This window comes from Eptatretus burgeri, chromosome 11 (genome assembly GCF_056783735.1).
Source record: "Eptatretus burgeri isolate ZD-2024b chromosome 11, Ebu_testis_v1, whole genome shotgun sequence".
NCBI lineage: Eukaryota > Metazoa > Chordata > Myxini > Myxiniformes > Myxinidae > Eptatretus > Eptatretus burgeri.
The window spans coordinates 91,660,310-91,683,535 of record NC_140971.1 but is presented as its reverse complement, the minus strand read 5'-3'; the positions used below and the strand labels follow the sequence as shown (position 1 = coordinate 91,683,535).

At 41.3% G+C, this 23,226-nt stretch overlaps 1 protein-coding gene across 2 annotated transcripts in view; it reads right to left on the bottom strand.

Moving 5' to 3' along the window:
• The window catches only part of LOC147017617 (protein MTSS 2-like), a 100,710-nt gene that overhangs the window by 18,205 nt on the left and 59,279 nt on the right, over positions 1-23,226 (bottom strand). For both annotated transcript variants that reach the window (XM_085847375.1, XM_085847376.1), the window contains 5 exons: positions 20,574-20,731; positions 19,499-19,606; positions 17,600-17,697; positions 9,569-9,689; positions 2,370-2,492 (listed from right to left, as the gene is read on the bottom strand). In XM_085847375.1, the coding sequence (XP_085703501.1) occupies positions 2,370-2,492; positions 9,569-9,689; positions 17,600-17,697; positions 19,499-19,606; positions 20,574-20,731 (608 nt within the window). The remainder of the gene's footprint in view (positions 1-2,369; positions 2,493-9,568; positions 9,690-17,599; positions 17,698-19,498; positions 19,607-20,573; positions 20,732-23,226) is intronic.

Below are 23,226 nucleotides of genomic sequence, written 5' to 3'. Positions count from 1 at the left end.
TCTGTCCAGACTCCAGGCTGTCACATTTCTGTCTCGAGTCCCGGTTGTTGCTGATTCCTCTCCAACAAGTGGTGAAACCGTTCCAGCAGCTGAGTGGTGTGTGGAGCATTGGGATTCCCACGTATGTGCAACTTGTGAATGTCTGCAGCTGTAGAGGAACCCAGATCGAGCTTGAAATAGCAAAGGACTTTCCTTGTGTAGCTTTTCTTGGTTGCTTTGTGCAGCTTTCTTTGGCTGGAAGAGCATAGGGGTTAATTATGGAAATCCTAGCCACCTGTGGTAAATGATTCGGTGAGAGCCGATTGGTTATTCCCTCCCATTACAGATGAGAAACGTCATTGGGTTTTGATATTTATATGTGAATTGCTATTGGCATTTCACGTAGTACATGTTTCTGTCGAGGCCAGTGTTTCTCAAGGTGGGGCGTGGCAATATTTTGGTGGGGCATGAGGATTCAGAATTAATGAATTAATATATGATCGCTTTCATAGCTTCGCATTTTCAAATTTTCAAAAGTTTGAAGCTGCGACTGATGCCTCATAGCGTCATAACTAAAAACTGCTTTACCGCACCCTTGTTAGCCAATCCGCCGGTAAGGCGTGCCCTTGATCTATTCAACGCTGTTACGTCACTATGACTCGCTTTCTGGCAAGGAGAATTCCTTGCGCTGCTGCGCGCTCACAGCGATGACGCGAGCGATGATTCATGCGTAGGAGAGTTTGACTGAAAAATTGGCGAGATAGGCTGGAAAAACCTGTACCTTTGGCACTCAACATGCCTACCTCTTCTTCCCGTTTTTGCTTCAATATTGGTGATGATTAAACACACTTGAAATTATAATTAACAAGGTAAGCATGATTCAAATTTTCATTTTTTTCTAACTCGGTCAAATTCAATTTGATTCGATTTTGGTTTGGACCCAAAGGGTCCACTGATAGCTCATCTAAAACTCGGTCAGGCTAATGGGGCTACTGAATGTGGAAACCACAAAAGGATATCCAGCTGGAGTTTTTTTTTGCATCTCTTTTTTTTTTATTTGCGATTAGTTTCTAATAAAACCACTGTTTTATCAAACTTTTGTGGCATTCAAAACAATTTTCTTATTTTTCCACAGATTTACTTACTCTGTTTAAATCAAAATGAGCAGACCAAGCATCAAAAAGTTCGTCAATACTCAGCGGAGTTCTTGAAGTTTGGATTTATACCTGCTGTACATGACGACCGTGCACCCTTCTGCTTACTTTGTCAACAGACTTTATCGAATGAATCAATGAAAGCCGGTCGTCTTGAGGCTCATTTAAGGGTTAAACATCCCGACCATGTCAATTCAAAATTGGAATATTTTAAATCTCTGAAAGACAAGTTTGAGAATAGATCAAAAATCACTTCATTATTTTCTGCTCAAACTACAGCCCTGAATACAGCCTACAGCCCACAGCCCGTACCCTTGAAGCAAGTTATGAAATTTCTCTGCTGATAGCAAAAAATGGGAAGAATCATACGATTGGGGAACAACTTGTTAAACCCGCAATATCTGTTTTTTTTCTGAAAACAGTTCTGCAAAAGGATGTCCAAGCAATGCCAAAGATGACAAAGATGTCCAAGCAATGCCACTGAGTAATAGCACAGTCAGCAACAGAATACATGAGATGGGGCAAGATGTTGAACAACAACTTATTGAGAAGTTGAAATCACGAAAGTTCTCATTACAAATCGATAAATCTACCATACGGAAAAGTGAATCACTGTTATTGGCATATGTGAGATATGTTGACCTGGAAGAGTTTCAAGAAGAGATGATGCTTTGTGAATCATGACAAACAACCACTTGTACAGTTGACATCTACAGCAAACTCAACAATTATTTGGATGAAAATGAAATCCCAAGAACAAACATTGTATCATGTGCGGCAGATGGTGCACCTGCCATGATGGGTAAAAAGACGGGATGTTTAAAACTAATGAAGGATGACAATCCAAACATGTTGGCTGTGCATTGTGTTATCCACAGAGAAAACTTGGTTGCAAAGAATATTTCCCCTGAACTGCATGAGATACTGCATTCTGTGATCAATTGCATCAATTCTCATGTATGTGCTACTTGTTAATGTTTGCAGCTGTAGAGGACCCAGGTAGGGTTTGAAACAACAAAGGGCTTACCTTGTGTTACTTTATGCAGTTTTCTTTGGCTGGAAGAGCATGGGGGTTATTTATATATTTTTTCTTCTTTTTTTTTCGTATGAATTCTACATTGAGAAATAAAAAACTGTCCTGAACAGTTGTGAGCATTGCATATTGTTTGATAACTTTTTGAACGCCCCGAGACAAGACATAAAACAATTACACTGAAGAGTCACCAAGTGGCTCACCATATCAAGTTTACCCCAAACGAGAGCAGAGGTTGATCCTGAGCCCACAGAAGAGGGGGAGCTGCAGTCACTGGCTGAGGGGCCCTGCTCAGAGGCCTCAGATGATGCAGAGCTCAAAGATTTCTGCAGCAAATAATATGTTGAGTGAGCTTGTGAACTGCAATATCATAATCAACATGCATCATTTCTATAAGTCACCGTGCAAGCATCATTGGACAATTTGTTTCCTTTTTGAATAAGTCAACATACAGTTTTATGAAATTGATCAAGTTGCAAAGAAAATAAAATGCCAAGAACCTAAGTTACACCTTGTTGAAGACTTTACATTTATATCGTATTACTTGCAAAAACAAACAAGAAAATTAATTAAAACAGGGATAAAAGTGCAATTGAAGGCACTCATTTAATGTTGTTTGCAAAAAAAGAAAAGAAAAAAATGCATTCATGAAGCTCATTGAGCATGGAATGCAACAGATTATGTTTGGACGACGAGCATGGAAACTGGACGACGGCTTGGAGACCATTTCCACGAACATCTCAAAGATGTCAGAACCAACAAAAATGGCACTGGTAAACCAGTCGCCCATCATTTTAACCTTACAGGACATTCTGTTTGTCAAATGGCACATGGAAACAAAGAACAGTATTTCATTATATTTAAATTTGGAACATCAGCACCAAATGTTTTAAATAAAAGGTTTTCTTTCTGTTGATACAATATTGATCATTATGTATTCTTTATCTGCTCACTTCCCTTCAGCGTTTCTATCCAATAATCATTGCTCATCCTCATCACGTCAGTCGTGAGATTGTCAGTGACATCAAGATCTAGGTGGTTCTATATAAAAATATATTTTCCATATTGCCTCCCTCAAATGGCAGTGCTTCTAAGTTTTACACAGTGGAGAACTTAAACTGTTTTATTCTTCAGTTCAAAGGTAATTCTTTAGTTTATATGCTGCCTCTTCTCTCCCAACAATGGATGGAGGTACTCAATGCCAGACATGAAATCAGAGCCCTATCCCGAGACAAATCGTGTGCTTTTGACACGGTTGGGCACCCTGCCCTGCTCACCAAACTCTCTTCCTACAGTATCCAAGGCCAACCCCACTCATGGCTCGTGGACTTCCTCTCCTGTCACAGCCAACGTGTGGCCCTTAACGGAGTTATCTCATCCCCTCTTCCTGTCCAGGCTGGAATTCCTCAAGGTGGCGTTCTGGGCCCTGTTCCTTTTCTGGTTTTCATCAATGATGTCTCCGACTCTGGAAAATCCTCTTTATCTCTTTGCTGATAACTCCACCGTCTGTCATACCATATGTCATCCCTCAGACCAGCATTCGCAGCTTCTTCGCTCTCTGCAGATCTGGATAAAATCACAAACTGGTCCAACACGTGGAACATGTCTTTCAATCAGGATAAATCTCACACTCCCACTATGTCTCTCCGAAAGGACCGTTTGGAACCCCCCCCCCATGTACTTTCTCAATAATCCTCTGGAAGAAGTCCTTTCTTTCAAGCTTCTGGGTCCCACTATCTGCCATGATCTTTCCTGGGAAAGCCACATTTCCAACCTGGCCTCCAAAGCCAGTCACCAACTGGGAGTCCTCTGTCGTGTAAAGTCCTTCCTTGGCCCACCTGAGCTCCTGACCACATACAAAGCTTTCGTCCACAGCCTGATAGAGTACTGTTCTCCCCTCTGGGTTGGTGCTCCCGCCTCCTACCTAGCTTGACTTGTTGCTGTGGAAATTAAGACATTTAGGTTCATTCGTACTTCCCACGATGAAGCCGAGTCTTTGGGTCTCTCACTCTCTCAGGTCGCAAGTCGATGGTCGCTCTGTTTTCTACCATCTCCTCTCCGGTCTCGCCACCCCCCCCCCCCGCCGCTGCTCTGTCTGCAATATGTCCCCACCATATTTCCGCAGAGCGCTCAAGGTCCGCCAACACCCCCCTTCTGGTAAAACTACCAAAATCACCTTCACTCTTTCATTCTTCTTTTTTCCCACCTTTGGAATAAACTCCCACATTCTCTTCAATCCCATTCTTCCCTCCAGGCCTTCAAAACAGCTGTTCATCACCACCTCTTGTCTTCCCCCATCCGAAACCTCGATCTTTTCTACCCCCGTTAATCCACCCCAAACCCACCTCCTTCAAATTCCCTGCTTTCCTTCCTGAAAGTCCCTGGAATGTCCATCTTTTATACCCCATGTTCCCCACCCCATCACTCTCCCTTCCACAGATCTCCTGATGTCTCTGTTCCCCAATTTTGTCCTTCCCTCTTCCACCCCTCTTGTCTCATGCCACCCTTGCTGTGCGTTAGCTCTCATACGAGCCTCGACAATGTTTCCAAAAAAAAAGAAGTGTCTCTATCCTTCACATCTCAGATCATCCCCCATCAAAAACAATGATCTTTTCTATACACATGAAACCACCCCCAAATTTTTCTTCTGTATTCATCTTATCACCCCCTGAACTCTCCCCTACTCCGCAACCTTACCTGTACTTCTCTTGTTGTCTGTCTCCGTTTATGTTCTCACTCAGCCAAACTGTTGGCATTTCTCCCTTCTCTTTCTGCTCTTCTTTCCGACCTGATGTTACGACCTGATGCTTTCTGTGTTTTAGCTCTTCCATGAGCCTTGACACTGTAGGGGAAAAAAAAAGTGTGCTCTACCTCGGCACCATGCCGTCAAACTGTCAAATCATCATTTGCGTATTCTAAACAAGCAGTGACTCAGATTTATAAATCTGCTATATAATCTCAACTCTTAATAAACACATAGGCAAATTAAAAGGATACTCGCTACAGCGCATACCTCCACCACACAATGCCTGATCCCGTGGAATATATCAGGCCCAATAAATTTTTGATATACATGCATCATTATATATTTTGTCTTTGGCCTTATCTCCCAATGGTGAAGAATCACTTAAAAAATTATAGTATCCAGATCCGTTACCAGATCTTCACCAAAATCTAATCAATTCATCCTTGTCACCTTGTTACACACCCACCCTATCCACCACGTATCATCCAAATCCGTCCATAACTTTGAGACATCATTCACACAAACAGACAGGGGTGAAAACATAACCTTTTACACCTTCATAGTGTGGGAGCCAATCTCCAAAAGGGGCCTAGAAATCACTTCCGTTTACTTTCTTCCCGGCAAAGGTTTGACTGTTTTATATGAAAGGCCTATCACCACAGTTTATCACCTGGGTGGCAGTACAGAAAGGTAGGTGGGCACAAGGTAGCTACAACTCGACAAAAAAAATGTGTTAATATGCGTCAATGGCTTAACTGAAGAAATAAGAATGGGGGTAGGGGTACGTCTTTCTATTGTAACTTTATGAGTTTTAACAGTACAAATACAAATGTTTTAACAGTAGAAATACAAAATACAAAAAATCCCTCAAAACATTTCTTGGACATTCATCTTTTTAATGTATCGAAGCATAATGACCTTTGACCTTCAGCGAAGATCACAAAAAGGTCACCAAGTGCAAACTCAGTGCCTCAACGGAGATAAATAGAAAATGTTCGGTTTTTCACTTAAAAAAAAAAAAACATTCCTCCTCCATTTGTAAGTGTATTTGTTTATAATATTTTATATTTGAAAATTACGTGATGCGTTTTCTATAAATTATTGCATATTTGTGCTAATTATACATGGACATGTGGATATATTTTGGGGTAGAAATAATGGTAATTTTGTTAAACCACAAGCATGTAATATTTTCTTTGTTTTTTTTTTAAGGTATGACTGTCCTGAAGAACAGCTAACCCATGTAGATGCATGAAGAGCAATACGTAGTCTCCCCCTGATGCAGCATTCGACATTGCTTCAGAGTGCTTCGATAGACTAACGACTCAATAGATGTAGTCTAACCAGTGGTGCTTTGCTTCATAGTAGACTGTAGTGCACAGGTACAGATTACGGATTCCAAATGGACAGCAGTACAAGCTTGAGTCTGGGTATAAAACTTGGACAAAAGAAAAGCAGAATATCAAGTAACCTCAACAAATGTATAAAATGTCAGAGACATAAAGGGACAGAACCTGCAAACGGCATCTCAATATTCCATTTCGAAGTTCATTGAGGCTTCACATTTGAGACATGATGAAGTCTCACAGCAAATCGAGCCTGAAGTAAATCAGAACTTGCTGACTGTTGGTAACGTGAAATGGCACAAAGCATGCTATGCAAGCTATAGAAGTGCCAGAAATCTTACACATACTGAGTGCGGTTTTACTGGTGAAGACATCGCAGGTCCATCGTCAGGTCCTCAGACCAGAAAGTCTCTTTCCTTAACAAATTGGTTGCTGTGTGATCTACCAACAGACCAAATGTAGTGGTGAAAGGGCAACATCACAGGTCCTTACAACTCAAGTGCATGGAACTTTATTAAAAGCAGCCCAACAAAGAAAAGATGAAATGATGATAGGAAGAATTTTTGGTGAGGATCTTCTTGCACTGGAGGCAAAATATCACAGAGGTTGCTACAAAAAGTACGTATCTGTGTCATCATGCAGCCAAACAAGTGAACCGGCAGCAAATGTACCACGTGACAAGGCGTTCAACAATTAAGTTGATCGGATTCAGGGTAAGATCTTCAGGCAGCAAAGAGTGTTTGACATGGCCAACCTTCGTGAGCTCCATCAGACACAGCTCATCCAACAAGGCATCAGCGAAGAAAAGGCTTTGCAATACAAGGTTCAGAATCTTAAAAAGAGACTTGTGTCTAAATGTGAAGGGGATATTGTATTCTACCCTCAGAAAGAAAAAAATTAAAGTGAAATTGTGTGTAGTTCCTCATTAGATATTGTACATCTGATAAACATTGTTGCTGAAGTGAAAGAATCAATGTCATGCATACAGAGCCACACTGGTCTTGACGTGGAGGAAATAAACAATGATACATTTTCACATGTCCTGTACCATGGTGCTGCAATCCTGAGAACTGATATGAAAGATGTGAAAGGAAATGGGTGGAAGATGAATGCTTCTGAAACACTTGAGCCTGAACTTATGACAAGACCTCCAGTGCCTGTAACCATCATTGAGCTTGTGGTCTGCGGGTGTAGAAAGGGGTGCAAGTGACGATGTAGCTGCAGAGATGTTGGACTACCATGCACACGTGCTTGCCAATGTGATGACCTGTGCAAGAACATGGTCTCCGATGATGATGATGATGATGATGATGATGATGATGATGATGGTGACATTGAGAAGTTTCATTGACGACTCTGCCATGCATTTACCTGCCAATATGTCTTCTTTCTGAAATGCATAATACCCATGGGAGCTGTTATAGACAATGCCACCATTTCATAAATACAAAATGGTTCATATATATATATATATATATATATATATACATATATATATATATATATATATATATATATATATATATATATATATATATATATATATATATATATATACTTGTGATGGACTATCCTGAGGGAGTAATTGACATTTCCTTTGACTCATTCAAGAATGCGGTTCTTCAGTTATTGCCTATCTGAGCATGAAGGAAATGCCATCGAAGTGCTTATTTTTGTAACACGTAAATGCATATTGACAAAAGGATTGCAGTTTTACGATTGTGTCATATTTTGTTAGGCATGCCAAACACTTTTTCAAATTTATCGCCTCATGCCCACTAAAGAGACGATCAGCCTGAATATTAGAAACTGACATATATATATATATATATATATTTATATATATATATATATATATATATATATATATATATATATATATATATATATATATATATATATATATATATATATATATATACACACATCTCGATTATACCAAGTTTGCACACTAAAAACTCAGCTCGCCATCACACGATCCCTATGAAATTGCTGTGGCACTTAGCAGACATGCCAACAATGTTTGGGAAGTCTTGGCGTTCCATAGTACCACTTGCATTTTGCACAATGCGTATTTTTTCATTCCCCGTGTACGGTCTGCCGGCTGCTACCAGCTATGTTGTACTGCTATCCCGTGCATGTGCACGGGTATGGCTAGTATATATATGTATATATATATATATATATATATATATATATATATATATATATATATATATATATATATATATATATATATATATATATTACTAAAACTCTCATCTTGTATGTATGTATGTATGTTCCCGAGGTACAGCCAAAACGGTACACGATAGTGCAAAAATTTTAGGGTCACCTTACTCATCATTCGCCTGCAGTGTGTAGTAACAAGTTTCGTTAAAATCAGGCAACGAAAAAATTATTAAAAAATAAATTCCCGATTCAATCAAGTACACTTCGGGAGATTTTGATCAATGCAAACAACCACAGCGATATAGTTCGCTAGAGCTATCTTTTTTATTTTCTTGAAATGATTTTTTTTTTCATCAACCGCTGTCACAACGGGAACCCAACGGGTTCACGGGTCGTCTAGTATATACTAAAGTGTAATAAGAAAACATTTCATGATGAAAAGTGCACGTTTTCTAGTTATTGCTGTTGTATTGTTTTTGCACTTGATGACCTTTCTGTGTCCTTTGCTGAAGGTCAAAGGTCATTATGCTTAAATACATTAAAAAGATGAATGTCCTAGAAAAGTTTTGAGGGGTCATTTGTATTTCTACTGTTAATACTCATAAAGTTACAATTGAAAGACGTACCCCTACCCCCATTCTTATTTCTTCAGTTAAGCCATTGAAGCATATTAACCCATTTTTTGTCAAGCTGTAGCTACCTTGTGCCCACCTATTTTTTCTGTACTGCCACCCAGGTGACACACTGTGATGATAGGCCTATCAAATAAAACAGGCAAACATTTTCTGGGAAAGAAAGTAAACGGATCTGAAATTTTGGTCTCCAGCTCCCAGACTATCGATGGCGGAGGTAGTAAGACATACTAATCAAATCGGATATATATTTTTTATTATGTACTTTAATTGGCAATCAATGAGAAATGAATGATTTAGAGCATAACTACGTTTCAGATACATAATCTGCTGATGGCATTCCTATTATAATTTAGTCAGTAACTCTACATCCTCAATCCTAAACATTTCAAAATCCAGACAGCAACATTATGTGTACAAGTGGGTGAATGTGTACCATAACAGATAATTTGCAAATATCCATGTGATAACAGTACATAAAGAAACGGCAAGGGTCAATCAAGAACCTGTGATTCAGGTGGCATCGGGGATGGAGATTTAGAGCAGCTAACTTCATGCGCTGGAAATCCAGAGTCATGGGACGAGATGCTGGAGAGTCGGCTTGTTGGTAAAGGGGGTTGTGCAAGGCTAGATGAGCAGAGATAATGAGGTTGGTCAAACAATGGAAATTCTTTGAACTCCACAATCAAGGCGGTTTACTTACTGCCTTGCAGAAGGCCAGCTTGGCATCACGCAACATTATGCACTCATAAAGCAAAAATCTTGGATAAAAATAACAGTAAATTTCTACGGCAACCATATTAATTTATGAAAGCAAGCTGAGCTAAATATAATTTCAAATTTGACGCCTTGTCATAACAAAGCCGTTCTCTTTGCAGGACTTTGTCTAGTAGCTTTACGATCAACAGTATGTATGTATATATACATATACATATATTTGTGTACCAAGTCGAGGCTCGTGTAAGATCGAATACACAGAAACATATAACAAGGCAGGAGACAAGAGGGGTGAGAGAGGGAAGCACAAAATAGTGGGGAACAGAGACATTAGATCTGTGGAAGGGAGAGGGATGGGGTGGGGTACACGGGGTAAACAAGATGGACATTACAGGGACTTTCAGGAAGGAAAACGGGGAATTTGAAGGAGGTGGGTTTGGAGAGGATTAACAGGGGTAGAAAAGATCGAGGTTTTGGATGGGGGAAGATAAGAGGTGTTTGTGAACAGCTGTTTTTAAGGTCTGGAGGGAAGAATGGGATTGAAGAGAGTGTGGGAGTTTATTCCAAAGGCAGGAAAAAAGAGGAATGAAAGAGTGAAGGTGAGCAGTGATTCGTGATTTTGGTAGCTTTACCAGAACGGGGTTGTTGGTGGACCGTGAGCACCCTGCAGAAATATAGGAGGGACAGATCACAGAGCGGGGGGGGGGGGGCAAGGTCGGAGAGGAGACGGGAGGAGACAGAAAGACCACCAACCTGCAACCTGAGAGAGAGTGAGAGACCCAAAGGCTCAGCTTCATCGTGGGAGATACCAATGATCCTAAAAGCCTTGGTTTCCACAGCATCAAGTCAAGCTCGATGTGAGACAGAAGCACCACCCCAGAGGGGATAGCAGTACTTCATTAGCCTGTGTATGAAAGCATTGTAAGTGGTTAGAAGCTCAGGTGTGCTAAGGAAGGACTTTGCATGACATAGGATGCCCAGTCGACGACTAGCTTAGGAGGCCAGCTTCGAGATGTGACTCTCCCAGGAAATATCATGGCAGATAGTGAGGCCCACGAGCTTGAATGAAAGGACTTCTTCTAGGGGATTGTTGAGAAAGTAGATGGGGGGGGGGTGGTGTTCCAGACGTTCCTTTCAGAGAGACATGGTGAGGGTGTGAGATTTGTCGGGATTGAAAGACATTCCAAGTGCTTAAGGCCTAAGTCACATTTGCTCTACGGCGAGGATACGGCGGCCGTACGCCCTCTGAATTGACAGAAACGTGCGGCGGCCGCAGAGTTTCTGAGGTGGCCTCAGGGTGGCCCTATGCCGTTTGGCTATCTTTTACAGGCCGTAAGGTCGCCGTCGAATTATAACGTGGAGTTATAACTTTTTTCATTTCTACGTTCGCCGTAGCAATTCGACAAGCCGAAACAAAAGAACGTAAAAAAAAAAGAAAAAAAAAGAACCTACTCGTTACCATCCGTCTGGCCGCACGTTCGCTTTGCCTTAGGGCCCCCCTGCAGTCCCCCTGCGGTCGCCTTGTGGGCACCTTGCGTCTGCCTTGAAAATTATATGGCCGCCGCAGGTACGCCCTAAGGTCACCGTGCGACATCAAATCAAAGACCGGACGGCACCCCCACGTTTTCAGTCTCCACAATTTATAAATACGCCGTGCGGCTACCTGAAAAATAAAAACACATGTGACTGCTACATTGTGTGACCGTGGAAATACTGCGGCCGCCCTATAATTGCTAGTGGCCATAGATTTTGTAGACCCCATGGCCGCCGTGGCAAATGTGACTTAGGCCTAACCAGCTTGTGATTTTATCGCGGTCTGCAGAGAGTGAAGAGGCTGCTGCCTGCCAATCAGAGGGATGAGAGATGGTAAGGCACTGAACGGCAGAGGGTGGAGTCATCAGCAAAGAGATAAAGAGGATTTTCCAGAGAGTTGGAGACATCATTGATGAAAATCAGAAAAAGCACAGGGCCAAGAACACTGCCTTGAGGAACTCCAGCCAGGATGGGAAGAGTAGATTAGAGAATTCCATTAATAGCCATGTGGTGACTGCTAAAGGAGAGGAAGTCCACGAGCCATGAGTGGAGATTGCCTTGGATACCATAAGAAGAGAGTTTGGTGAGCAGTGCGGGACGTCAGACCGTATTGAAAGCTCACGATATGTCTCAGGAGATGGCTTTGATGTCATGTTTGGCATTTAAGGCCTCCATCCATTGTTCGGAAAGACATGGTATGAGAAAAGACAGGGAAAAACAACCAGGAGAAGTGAGCTTCAACAGGGAGAAGAGAGGAGGAATTGATACAAAGCAGGACTGGAAAGATGTGGAGAGGAGCTATTGACCGGAATACAATTGACTAATATAGCATGACAGGAATGGATGCCAATTTACTGACTACAAGTGTTTTGCATGAAACAAGATCGAGACAAGAGAGACTGGTGTTTAGCTTTTCTGGAATTTACATTCCTGATAAGGTATTGTCATTGCGCACCGTCCGTCCATCCGTCTCCTTTTTAGACTTCTCCGGCCAAACCGCTGGGCTGATCCCGCTGAAGTTTGGCAGAAACATTCCTCGCCTGACAAGAATTGCAAAGCTCGTTCTGATCACATGACTAAGTCGGCCAAAATGGCTGACTTGGTAAATTTCTTGAAAAATCTTCTTTTCCAGATTTACCAGTCAGAATACTATCAACTTTGGGTTACAACATTAGGCCAGGGTGCAGATAAGCTACAGGTCCAGTGGTCCTATTTTTCTCTACGAAATCTAGGCTCATAGAAGAGTGAAGGGATAGTGATAGAGGGTAAAAGGAAACAAAGTGACTGGGAGCAGTGGGGCCCTGAGAGAGGGACATTTAGACACAAGCAAGGGAATGGAAAAACAGGAAAAGAGGAGTTAGAGGGGACAGAAGGAAAGTCACCTGCAAGTAAAAGGGTTGGTTTGCATATCATTAATGGGGAAAGAAAATATCACAAGTAGAGATGGGGGATGATTTGACATGGTGGTGCACCACATGCTCACCATGGAGGGAGAATGCGATTGAACCGCCTCCACAAAACAGTTCCACAAACGGGGGAAAAGAGAAACAAGAGAGTGCAAGAAAAACAAGAGGGTGGATGGAATGCATGGATGTTGGGAGGTGTTTAACCAAGAGGGATTACTGCAAGATTGGGTACATCCTGCTGGAGTGGGGAGGGTTAGAGGGCTGAGAGAACGATGGGAGTTATACTAGAGAAGAGTTGGGATTAAACAGAGACCACAGACCTGTTTACGATATAACAGCAATTGGCCTTGAGTTTCCATTTCATTGGGGGAGATACCAATTAATGTTGAGAGCATTCAATTCTACAGGATGCAGGAGAGACTGAGGTGATGCTGGGGCACCAGAGCCAGAGGAGAGAACAATACTCCATTGAGCTATGGACAAAGGCATTGGCCACTGTGAGTAGTTCTGATTTTCCAAGAATAACTTGGAACGACAGAGGATACAAATTCTGCAGCTGGTTTTCGAGATCAGCTTTGCTATATGGTTGGCTCAGGAGAGGTCATATCAAATTGTGAGCCTTCGAAGTTCAACCAACCGAAACACTTCCAGTGGCTGACAATATGATGATCTTGCCACCTGGGTGAGACTGAGATTTTGCAGGATCGAAAATCCTGTTCCCTTAATTGCAATAATTATTCCATTATCGTTAATCAATGCCAGATCAAGAGAGATGCAGCTGCCATTTGCCGGTCAGTAGGATACTGAACAACACAATGTATATTCAACTGCAAAAAAGTAGAGTAGTTGATTATTATCGGAGAGGTCGTTTATTAACACACACACACCCAAAGCGAAAAGTGTGGTTAAGCAATTGCTTCACTTGTCTGTCTGTCTGTCCATCCACAATGTCAGTTTATGATCGAGGAACAACTTCATTTCGATTGAATGTTGTATTTTAGACACAAATCGGAACATGAATCGGCACACAAACCTGCAGTTTAGCAGTACTTTGGCTCTCAATTCATCATGATCGTGCATGCACAGAGAGGAGTGGGATAATTTATTTCACTCTGACTACCTGTCTGGCAGTGAAACAAAATTGAAAATCATTCCGAACAAGAAAGTTCTTGTTTTTAAGGATGTCATAAAGAACACAAACAACAGGCACTAATATAATGTGGCAAATAAGGTGGTGTAAAAGACACCATCAATGGCGGTGAACTTCTGGAATGTTTTTTTTTTATATGACCTTTAAAATCTTTAATTTTCATTTCAATTTAATAATATACTTCAACACTGTTGAACACAAATCACCTTTATCGCACTTTCAAAATCCTTCCATTTAGCAGTACTTGGACAAAATATTACGGCTTTTTAGTTCATCATGACCAATCAAATTTAATGCTCGTAAACTCCACCCATGTCCTTGCTTCTCAAGACAGCGCGGGGTAACTGTGTGAGTGAAGGAATTTTGGAAGCCAAGTAAGAAGGCAGACTTGTATGCTGCAGGCAACGAGCTTGACAAGCAGTGCAAGATGTCAGACTGTGTCAAATGCCCGAGATATGTCCCAGGCGACAGTTCTTCAGACCTCTTTTTGGAGATTTAGGGCTTCTCACCATTGCTGACCGAAGCAGCAGCATGTTCATGGTTGAGTGAATTTGTCGGAAGATAAAGTGATGGTCAGAGATCAGGTTGTTTGAAAAGAGGAAAGACAACATTAGCAGCAATGATGGATTCTGTGAATTTCCTTGCAATTGGAAACAAGCCTGCTGGCTTATTAGTTGATATAATCTGTTATTTCACCATTTTTGTTAATGTGAAGGATGTTGGCAGACTTGTAGGTGGGACAGGAGTTGGTCAAATGAGAATAACAGGCTGAAGAGAGTGGAGAAAGGAGAAGCAAGGGCAGCATAGTAGGATTTGAGAATATCATCACTGCTGCCATATGGCTCCATTGCCAAAGAGCTGAGACTGGACAGAAGTTCCTCTACATTCTCAGGCGTGAAAGACACTGTCAAGAAGGCAGTGGGTACGAGGGGATAAGGCAGGTAGGGAACATTTTGAATTGACTACATGTGATCTGATGACAAACACTGGGTTTGTGATGTTCTGCCTTGTCTTGAGTGGAGTCTGAGGAGAGGCTGATTGAAGTGAGCAAGGGAATGGTGTGAGAACATACACCAGAGACAGACTTATTAAGGCAGTTGTTAGTTTGAACAAAGGAAACAAACTCAAAAAGGCTAGGAATTGAGAATGATGTTATTATCTCTGCCAAATGCATAGTTGACGTGCATTCAATTATGAACTTGACTCACTGGTTGCATCATTACTGTCATGCTGCTGTGGCACTTATGCAGAAGTGTAGCACCCCTGAAAATTAGGACAGGGATTTGGAGTTTCGCGAGGGTGCTAGCGACACTCGCCAACTCTTTGGGAAAGACACTGTGGAATCAGAAAGGTCCACCAGCGAATGCTAGTAGATGAGGTCGCCAGTTTAATGTCCATCTGAGAGCTGGTACAGTCCTCGATGCAATGACCTGCCTGAGGAGCACCACACCAACTGCTTATAGTGTGTTCGCGAAACTAACCAAGACTCGACAGTTCTATGGCAAGTGTGTTACCACAACGGTATGCCATTGGATACAGAGAGATGCTATGAAGGAAGGTGAAAGTAATTGATTGATATTCTGTATCTTTGGTTCCTTCTTGAAACATTTTGCTACAATAAGTTTTTTTTCCTTGTGTATTAGCCCAAAATAATAAATCACACAATGATGCACACACAAGCAACGTTGATGCAGGAGGAGGCCATTTGGCCCATCAAGCATGCACTGCATCAACCCCAGTATAATCACCTATCTACACACAAGCTGCCTACAGGTCCTGCCAATATCCCCATACACCTCTATCTCCAATGTATTCAGGTATCAATCTAATTCCCATTTAAACGTATCCACCCCCTCTACTATTACTACCATTCCAAACAAATTGCCATAATCAAGAACAAATTGACCTGTGATGAAGCAATACAACCCAGCAGCTGCTCAAGTGGAACTACGTAGCAACACACGAAGCCCAAATTTTGGTCATTGACATCACTGTAGGAATTTTGGTGGAGTTTTGGGGGGAGGGGACAGGAAATATATTATTCCACATATATGTATGCACATGCAAAATAACCAATAAATTAACAATAAATTGAAATATTCATAAATTGCAAAAATAGTGAAGTGATCATTTCATTGAAACCAACTCCAACCATTTAGTTTAATTAAATTACCATTTAATCGAAACCAACACATTAGTTAACAGAAGACTCGGTAGTGTAACAGTGAGATAGTCCACTCTGAATCTGGGAGGTTGGTAGTTCAAACTCTACCCTGGCAGCCGTACCAAAGACTTCAAAAATGGTACGTGCTACGTCCTTACTTAATGCTCTTCATCGAAAAGGATAGAGCATGGACAACCATAGACCAGCATCCATTTCACATGTTTGATGGACCCAATGGCCTCCTCCTGTGCTGAAGTTCCTTGTAGGGGATTTTGGAAGTCATTCAGTAGTTTCATCTGTCAAAAACTTCCTGCCTCCAAGTTGCTCCTTAATCACATGTGCTTTAAATCACCATACTGTGCATAGTTTGCATGCAAAATGTATAACTATAAGAGAGATGCGTGTGTGTGTGTGTGTGTGTGTGTGTTGCCATTTTCTCAGAGATGACTAAACTGATCATTGTCAAACCTTCAGAAGTTTATCAGTGAGTGTTGGGGAGTGTTTTAGGCCAAAATAAGTTTTATTTTTAATTATTGAAAAAGAGCTAAGGATTTTTTTTTTTTTTTTTTTAATCGCTCTATAGTGCTTAAGCCTTTGTAGCTACATGAAAGGTAATACATATTAAACGATCCTGACCCCATTCCTTAGTGGGTGTAGGGAGTTGTTTTAGGCCCCCCACCCCCCCAAAAAAAACTTCAAAATGCCAACAGGATTAGAACAGCAACGGGCAATGCCGGGTATCCCAGCTGGTAACCAATAAATTAATAATAAAGTAGAAAAAATTGAAAGAATGTGTTTTAATTACAGAAATAGTTAAATGACGACTTAATAGAATAGAAACTTATAGAAAACAACTCCAAACAGGCAGGTTGTTATAATCACCAGGTTACTATAATCATTGCATCAACAGGAAATTTCAACAGACTTGACATTTTTACTGAGCAGTAATTTCATAATTATTCACCCTTTCACCCTCTTCATTATCCAACTTGCAACCATCTTGATTTTTGATTACGTGCATTAAAGCAGAAAACATGTGGTTACAGGTATTGGTGACCAACACCAAAAAGACAAACTTCGTTTTCAATTATAAAACTACATATCTACCTTTAATCCGACCATTTATGAACAATTAGGGTAATTTTTGAATCATCCTGGCAATATGTCGATAGCCTTTTGAAGGAAAAGCTTATGGAAGCCTCATTGTTGTGCATGCCATTTAAATACTCCTCTTTGCTTCCTATTCATTTGCTTCCATGTTCTTCATCTTGTGTTTTCTGAGATTAAAAAAAAAAAAATTTCACCTTGTTCTCTCTGTTTTTTTTCATTTGATAATTTCCTGTGAAGTGCTTTGAGATGTCTCCCTGTGAAAGGTGCTAAATATATAACATGCTTTTATGATATCAATTGAGAATTAAAAAATAAAGTCATGAAGAGGTCAAGAACTGCAGACAGAGCAAAAAGAATGAGATTGCATAAGTAAAGCAAACAGGGTGGACTAAAAACATCTTTGATGTCCATTATTCCCCAAGCTGTACGCTCCATATTGATCCCATTACCTGCTCACCTGCACACACTCATCTTTCTGGAGCTTGCATGGCTTGGTGAACCGGGTGGTGTTTGGTACCTCCAACCTAAGTCTGATCCCTTCAAGTCCAAGATTACCTGAAAAGGTGGACAAATGCATTTAATTGAATGGTGGTTCAGGAAGTACCTGGGTTGATAAGGGAAGGGGGGGGGGAAGGAGGATCGGGGTGAATGGGGTGGTGTGAAAGTACCCAGGAGTAATGGTTCGTAACCTGCTATTAACACTTTGCCTCTCCACTCCGATAAAGCCATTCAAAAAAAAACAAAAAAAAAAAAAACTATTATTTTGTAATATGCAGGGTAAGGCAAAAAGAACTTTCCCCTAATGATAAACACATAGTACGTATATATTAGTTCGCAATTTTTTTTTGTGAACGGATGTGATTTTGATCAACACAGAAGCAAACTAGAGGGGGAGCACTCGGGAGAGTGCAAAACCTCCACCGCCAATACTGCTGGGTCACTCAAGTGAACCTTATATCTTATTCGTTAAATATGATGTCAACAGTGCTGACAGAGTTATAGTTCTTTTCTCCATTTTAAAACATGTAAAAATGCAAAAAAAAAAAATCGAAATTTTGTTGAAAAAAAAGTTGCAAATTTTGTTTTTTCTCTAACAATGTTTTTTTGGGGGGGATTGGAAATCACTTAAAACAAGTAGAAATGCAAAAAAAAAGTTTTTTTCTTTTTTTTGAGGGGGGGTAACAATTTTTTTTGGGGGGGGGGGGGGTTGGAAATCACTTAAAACATGTAAAAATGTAAAAAAATAGTTTTTTTCTCAAACAATTTTGCCGTGGCTTGGAAATCACTTAAAATATGTAGAAATGCAAAAAAAAAAAATTATCTTACAAATTTTTTTGGGGGGGGGTAACAATTTTTTTAGGGGGTGGAAATCACTTAAAACATGTAGAAATGCAAAAAAAAAAAAATTATCTATTTTTTGGGGAGGGGGTAACAATTTTTTTTGGGGGGGTTGGAAATCACTGAAAACATGTAAAAATGCAAAAAAAAAAATTTTTCTCAAACAATTTTTTTTGGGGGGGTGGAAATCACTTAAAATATGTAGAAATGCAAAAAAAAAAAATTTCCCTAACAATTTTTTGGGGGGGGGTAACAATTTTTTTAGGGGGGTGGAAATCACTTAAAACATGTAGAAATGCAAAAAAAAAAATTCTCTATTTTTTGGGGAGGGGGGTAACAATTTTTTTTGGGGGTTGGAAATCACTTAAAACATGTAGAAATGCAAAAAAAAATCTTTTTTTGGGGTGGGGGGAAAAATTTTGGGGGGGTTGGAAATCACTTAAAACATGTAGAAATGCAAAAAAAAAAAAATTCTCTAACAATTTTTTTTTTGGGGGGGGGTCCAAAATTTAGTCCAAGTCCAAAATTTAATGGCATGATCCTTGGACCATACCTAACCCCCCCACCAAGTTTCGTCGAAATCCGTCGAGGAGTTTTTCTGTAATACTGTTCACAAACAAACAAACAAACAAACAGAAAGGGGTGAAAACAGTAACCTCCATCCATCTTCGAAGATGGCGGAGGTTAATGACCCAATATCGGCAAGAGCGTGGCTCGTAGCTTGGTGCCAATAGCTACATCGTCAGAGGCCGATAATAGTAAAATGACAACCACGCCACGATGTGCAAGATACGGGCGGTGCATTCTGTGTGACCCATTTCTGCATTGAATTAGATGGGCATCCTCTTTTCCCTCCATACCTCCATCTAATTATTATAACTGATCGTTCCCCTCAATTTCTGACACAGACCGGGTTTTGCCCCACGCACATGATCGTAGAATCGGGCGAATATGAGCGCTGACCACGTGGGTCATGGCGTGGGCTGGCAAGCCATCCAGTGAGGGAGTATATCCACACCTGTTCACTGGCAGGAGGAAGGCAGTGTGGTTCAGAACTCAGCCCAGCAAGGTCTTGCATTATGCTCTGTAGATGCGTCACCTCCTCGAGCATGGAAAGCTCTTCCTCCTGAAGTGTGTCGAAAAGGCAGTGGCAAGAAAATGAGGAGTACGAATAACAACATGATTACAGAAACAAGCTCATCTAAAATCAACACCAACAAAATTATTCCAGCACAACCAACTCTGAAGCATGAAAACAAATAAAGCAAAATAGGTAATAGGGAAGTGTTCTGTGGGTTTAGGTACGTCAACGATTCAGCAGCATAGATTTAATATCAGCTAGCCAATGCTATCGATCAATATGACGGCCATGAAGGGTGTGGCTGAGATGGTGAATTAACGTTTTACACAAATTAATGTCAAATCAACATCTTAATTGGACTTGGTGCTCTCCAGCCTTGCCCCCCTGCTCTCTCTGCGATTTGTCCCCACCACATTTCCACAGGGCGCTCAAGGTCCGCCAACAACCCCCTTCTGGTAAAACTACCAAAATCACGAATCACTGCTCATCTTCACTCTTTCATTCCTCTTTTTTCCCGCCTCTGGAATAAACTCCCACACTATCTTCAATCCTACTTTTCCCTCCAGGTCTTCAAAACAGCTGCTCACCACCATCTCATATCTTCCCCCATCCAAAACCATGATCTTCTCTACCTCCGCTAATCCACCCCAAACCCACCTCCTTAAAATTCTCTGCTTTCCTTCCTGGAAGTCCCTGTAGTGTCCACCTTGTTTACCCAGGGTACCCCACCCCACCCCTCTCCCTTCCACAGATCTCCTAATGTCTCTGCTCCCTACTGCTTTGTGCTTCTCTCTCCCGCCCCTCTTATCTCCTGCTCCCTTTGTTATACGTTCTGTGTGTTAGCTATTATGCGAGTCTCAACAATGGTACAGAAAATTTTTAAAAACTGTCACTGCGGCATAGTTTTTGAATTTAATTTCTCGTGCTCTTTAAGTAAACTTGTGATTCGTGTTAATTTTCTTGTTTCTCCTATTTATTTTCTCAAGTCACATTGCAGGACTGCAAGGTGTACCAGAACAGGGTGCAGAAATGAAACGAAGCAGCAGAAACGTGCCCGCTCCTCTGTAAGTGCACGTCGAACAGCCTGCTTTTCCAGCTCTTCCAGGACCAAGTATGAGTCACTGACATCCTGCAGTGCAGAGTCTAGTGCTGGTCGCATTTCTCCTTTTCCTGGCAAGGATAGGAAAGGAAGAAATGTGGTAGGAGGGAAAAAGTTTTGAAAGTAAAGGTAAACGTGTTGACAATTGGGGTACAATTATGAATGAAGCGAGCAGCCGCAGCCCACCAGGTAACCGCGCATTCTGGGATGGGGTAACAAATTGTATCCCAAGGTTCAGAGCCAAATGTACAACTGGCACGTGACCTTCTTGCAGGACAGTTGAAACCCAGACATGCAGCAACAAACTCTGGGCTTCTCACGACAGTGAACAAAAAAGGTCAACTTACCGAGAGCATCTAGAAGAGAGGAAAGGGTGGGAGAGCAGAGAGCAAGGGGAAAGGGTGGGGGAAGGAAGAAAGAAAGAGAAAAAGGAGAGCTCGCAACGCAAAGAACAGCCACAGTCGTGTGTCATGCCATGCAGCCGATCAAATCAGCACTGTTTTCATTCCGTACAAATGTTCCCACTAAAAGCATGTAATACAAATCAAACCCATAATGGTATTTTGCATGTGACAAACTATTACTGGACTTTTGTTTCAAACTCAAACAAACAAAAAAAAAGACTGCAGAACACACTACGATGTGATGTAAAGCCAGCCGCGACATGTGTGGTGACAGCTGGCTGTTGCCAAATTGTCGTAATTTGCATGACTTTTACCATTTTGAGTACCCTTTCACCAAATCTTTAGCAGCAAGCTTTTGTATGCACCGAGGCTGCCGTGAAATTGCCTCTGTATTCCGTGCTTCTTTATTGGGCTGACCGCAGTCAGTGGCGCGGCACTTTCCAGGGCCGTGCAAGGTTTTCGCACTGTCCGGCTGCTTGAGGCAGATGGTACCATAAGTTCCCATGAGTGTTATTGTGTCAAGAAGTGATCATAAATTTTCAAGCTCCAATGGCCACACGAGTGACACATTGTGGGTTGTTTGATGATATAGATAGAAAGATAGATAGATAGCTAGATAGATAGAATATGATTAAGAGTTGTACACTTGAAAGATGGAACTGTGTAATCCCATTTCACAAGTTCACCCCAACGTAAAATGAAGAGGTGCTGTCAAGTCAACAATGTGCCAGATGGTGCCAGCAGAGAGCAGCAGACTGGACACATGGGTTCCATCGAACGGAACCCACCCTCGCAGCTTACAACAAAGGCCCAATGCCTGCACGTGCCTGTCACACCTATTACCTTCTGTGCTACAACGATTGCAGCAGATGTTGGGTGAGAGCAAACCCCTTTGTTTGAAAGTGTTTAGATTCTATACTTGTAATTTTGGATTGTTGTCCAGTAAACACCCTTACTGTGAGAGAAGGAGAATTACTATTAGCTTTGTAAAAATAAAATACTATGTATATTTTTCGAGTGTAAAAAAATAAATATGTATATTTGCACTTGGTGAGGAATAATCCCCAGTTACAAACGTATTCCATGCATCTAAACCTCATTATCTCAACTTTAATGCTTTACATTTTTAAAGGTTAAAAAAAAAAAAATTGTTCGGAAAACTTCCATGAAAGTGCAGGATGAATTCCGAATGTTAAAACCTATTAGTTTTTGTGTATCTTAACTTTTATATCAAAACTAACATCAAGTATGTTGCATTGCAAATACAGCCACTAAACTGTTAGTCTTATGTAGGAAGTGCAACAACAGTTCAAGCACTCAGACCCAGGGAATTGCTCTGTTTAGCATTCCCAACTAAACCATTGGCTCATAATATGAGGAACCCAGGTCTAAATCCCATACATCTCTCGTCCATTATCTGTCCACTTATGTCCTTGTAAATTAATACGAGTCATAGACGTCCACAACAATCCTTCACAATGTTGTGGAACGTCGGACGAGGCCCTCACTTTTTCTTCTGCACTTACATTTTCACCTTTATTTGCTTTTAAATATGTTTTCTCTGCAACCGCTTGAACGATTGACACAAAACGTTCAACATAGGAGTGCCTACCCATGGATAATTTTTACCTGCAACATGTCACAGGTCTACAAGAGCTCTGCATGACTGTTGTTGTTGTTGCTGCTTTTGGGGTTCTTATTGGGGGTTGATTTTTGAAATGTCTTCCCATTGGTCAAACAGCTGCTGGACCACACCCACATTGATCGCTTAGGCCTAAGTCACATTTGCCACGGCGGCCGTGGGGTCTCCAAAATCTACAGCCACGAGCGATTATACGGTGGCCGCAGTATTTCCACGGTCACACAATGTAGCAGTCACATACGTTTTTATTTTTCGGGTAGCCGCACGGCATATTTATAAATGTGGAGACCGAAAACGTGGGGGTGCCGTACGGTCTTTGATTTGATGTCGCACGGTGACCTTAGGGCGTTCCTGTGGCGGCCATATAATTTTCAAGTCAGACGCAAGGTGCCCGCAGGGCGACCGCAGGGGGGCCCTAAGGCGAACGTGTGGCCAGATGGATGGTAACGAGTGGGTTCTTTTTTTTTTTCTTTTTTTTTTTTGCCAAAACGAAGTTTTTGCAAGATACGTTAGTCAGCTT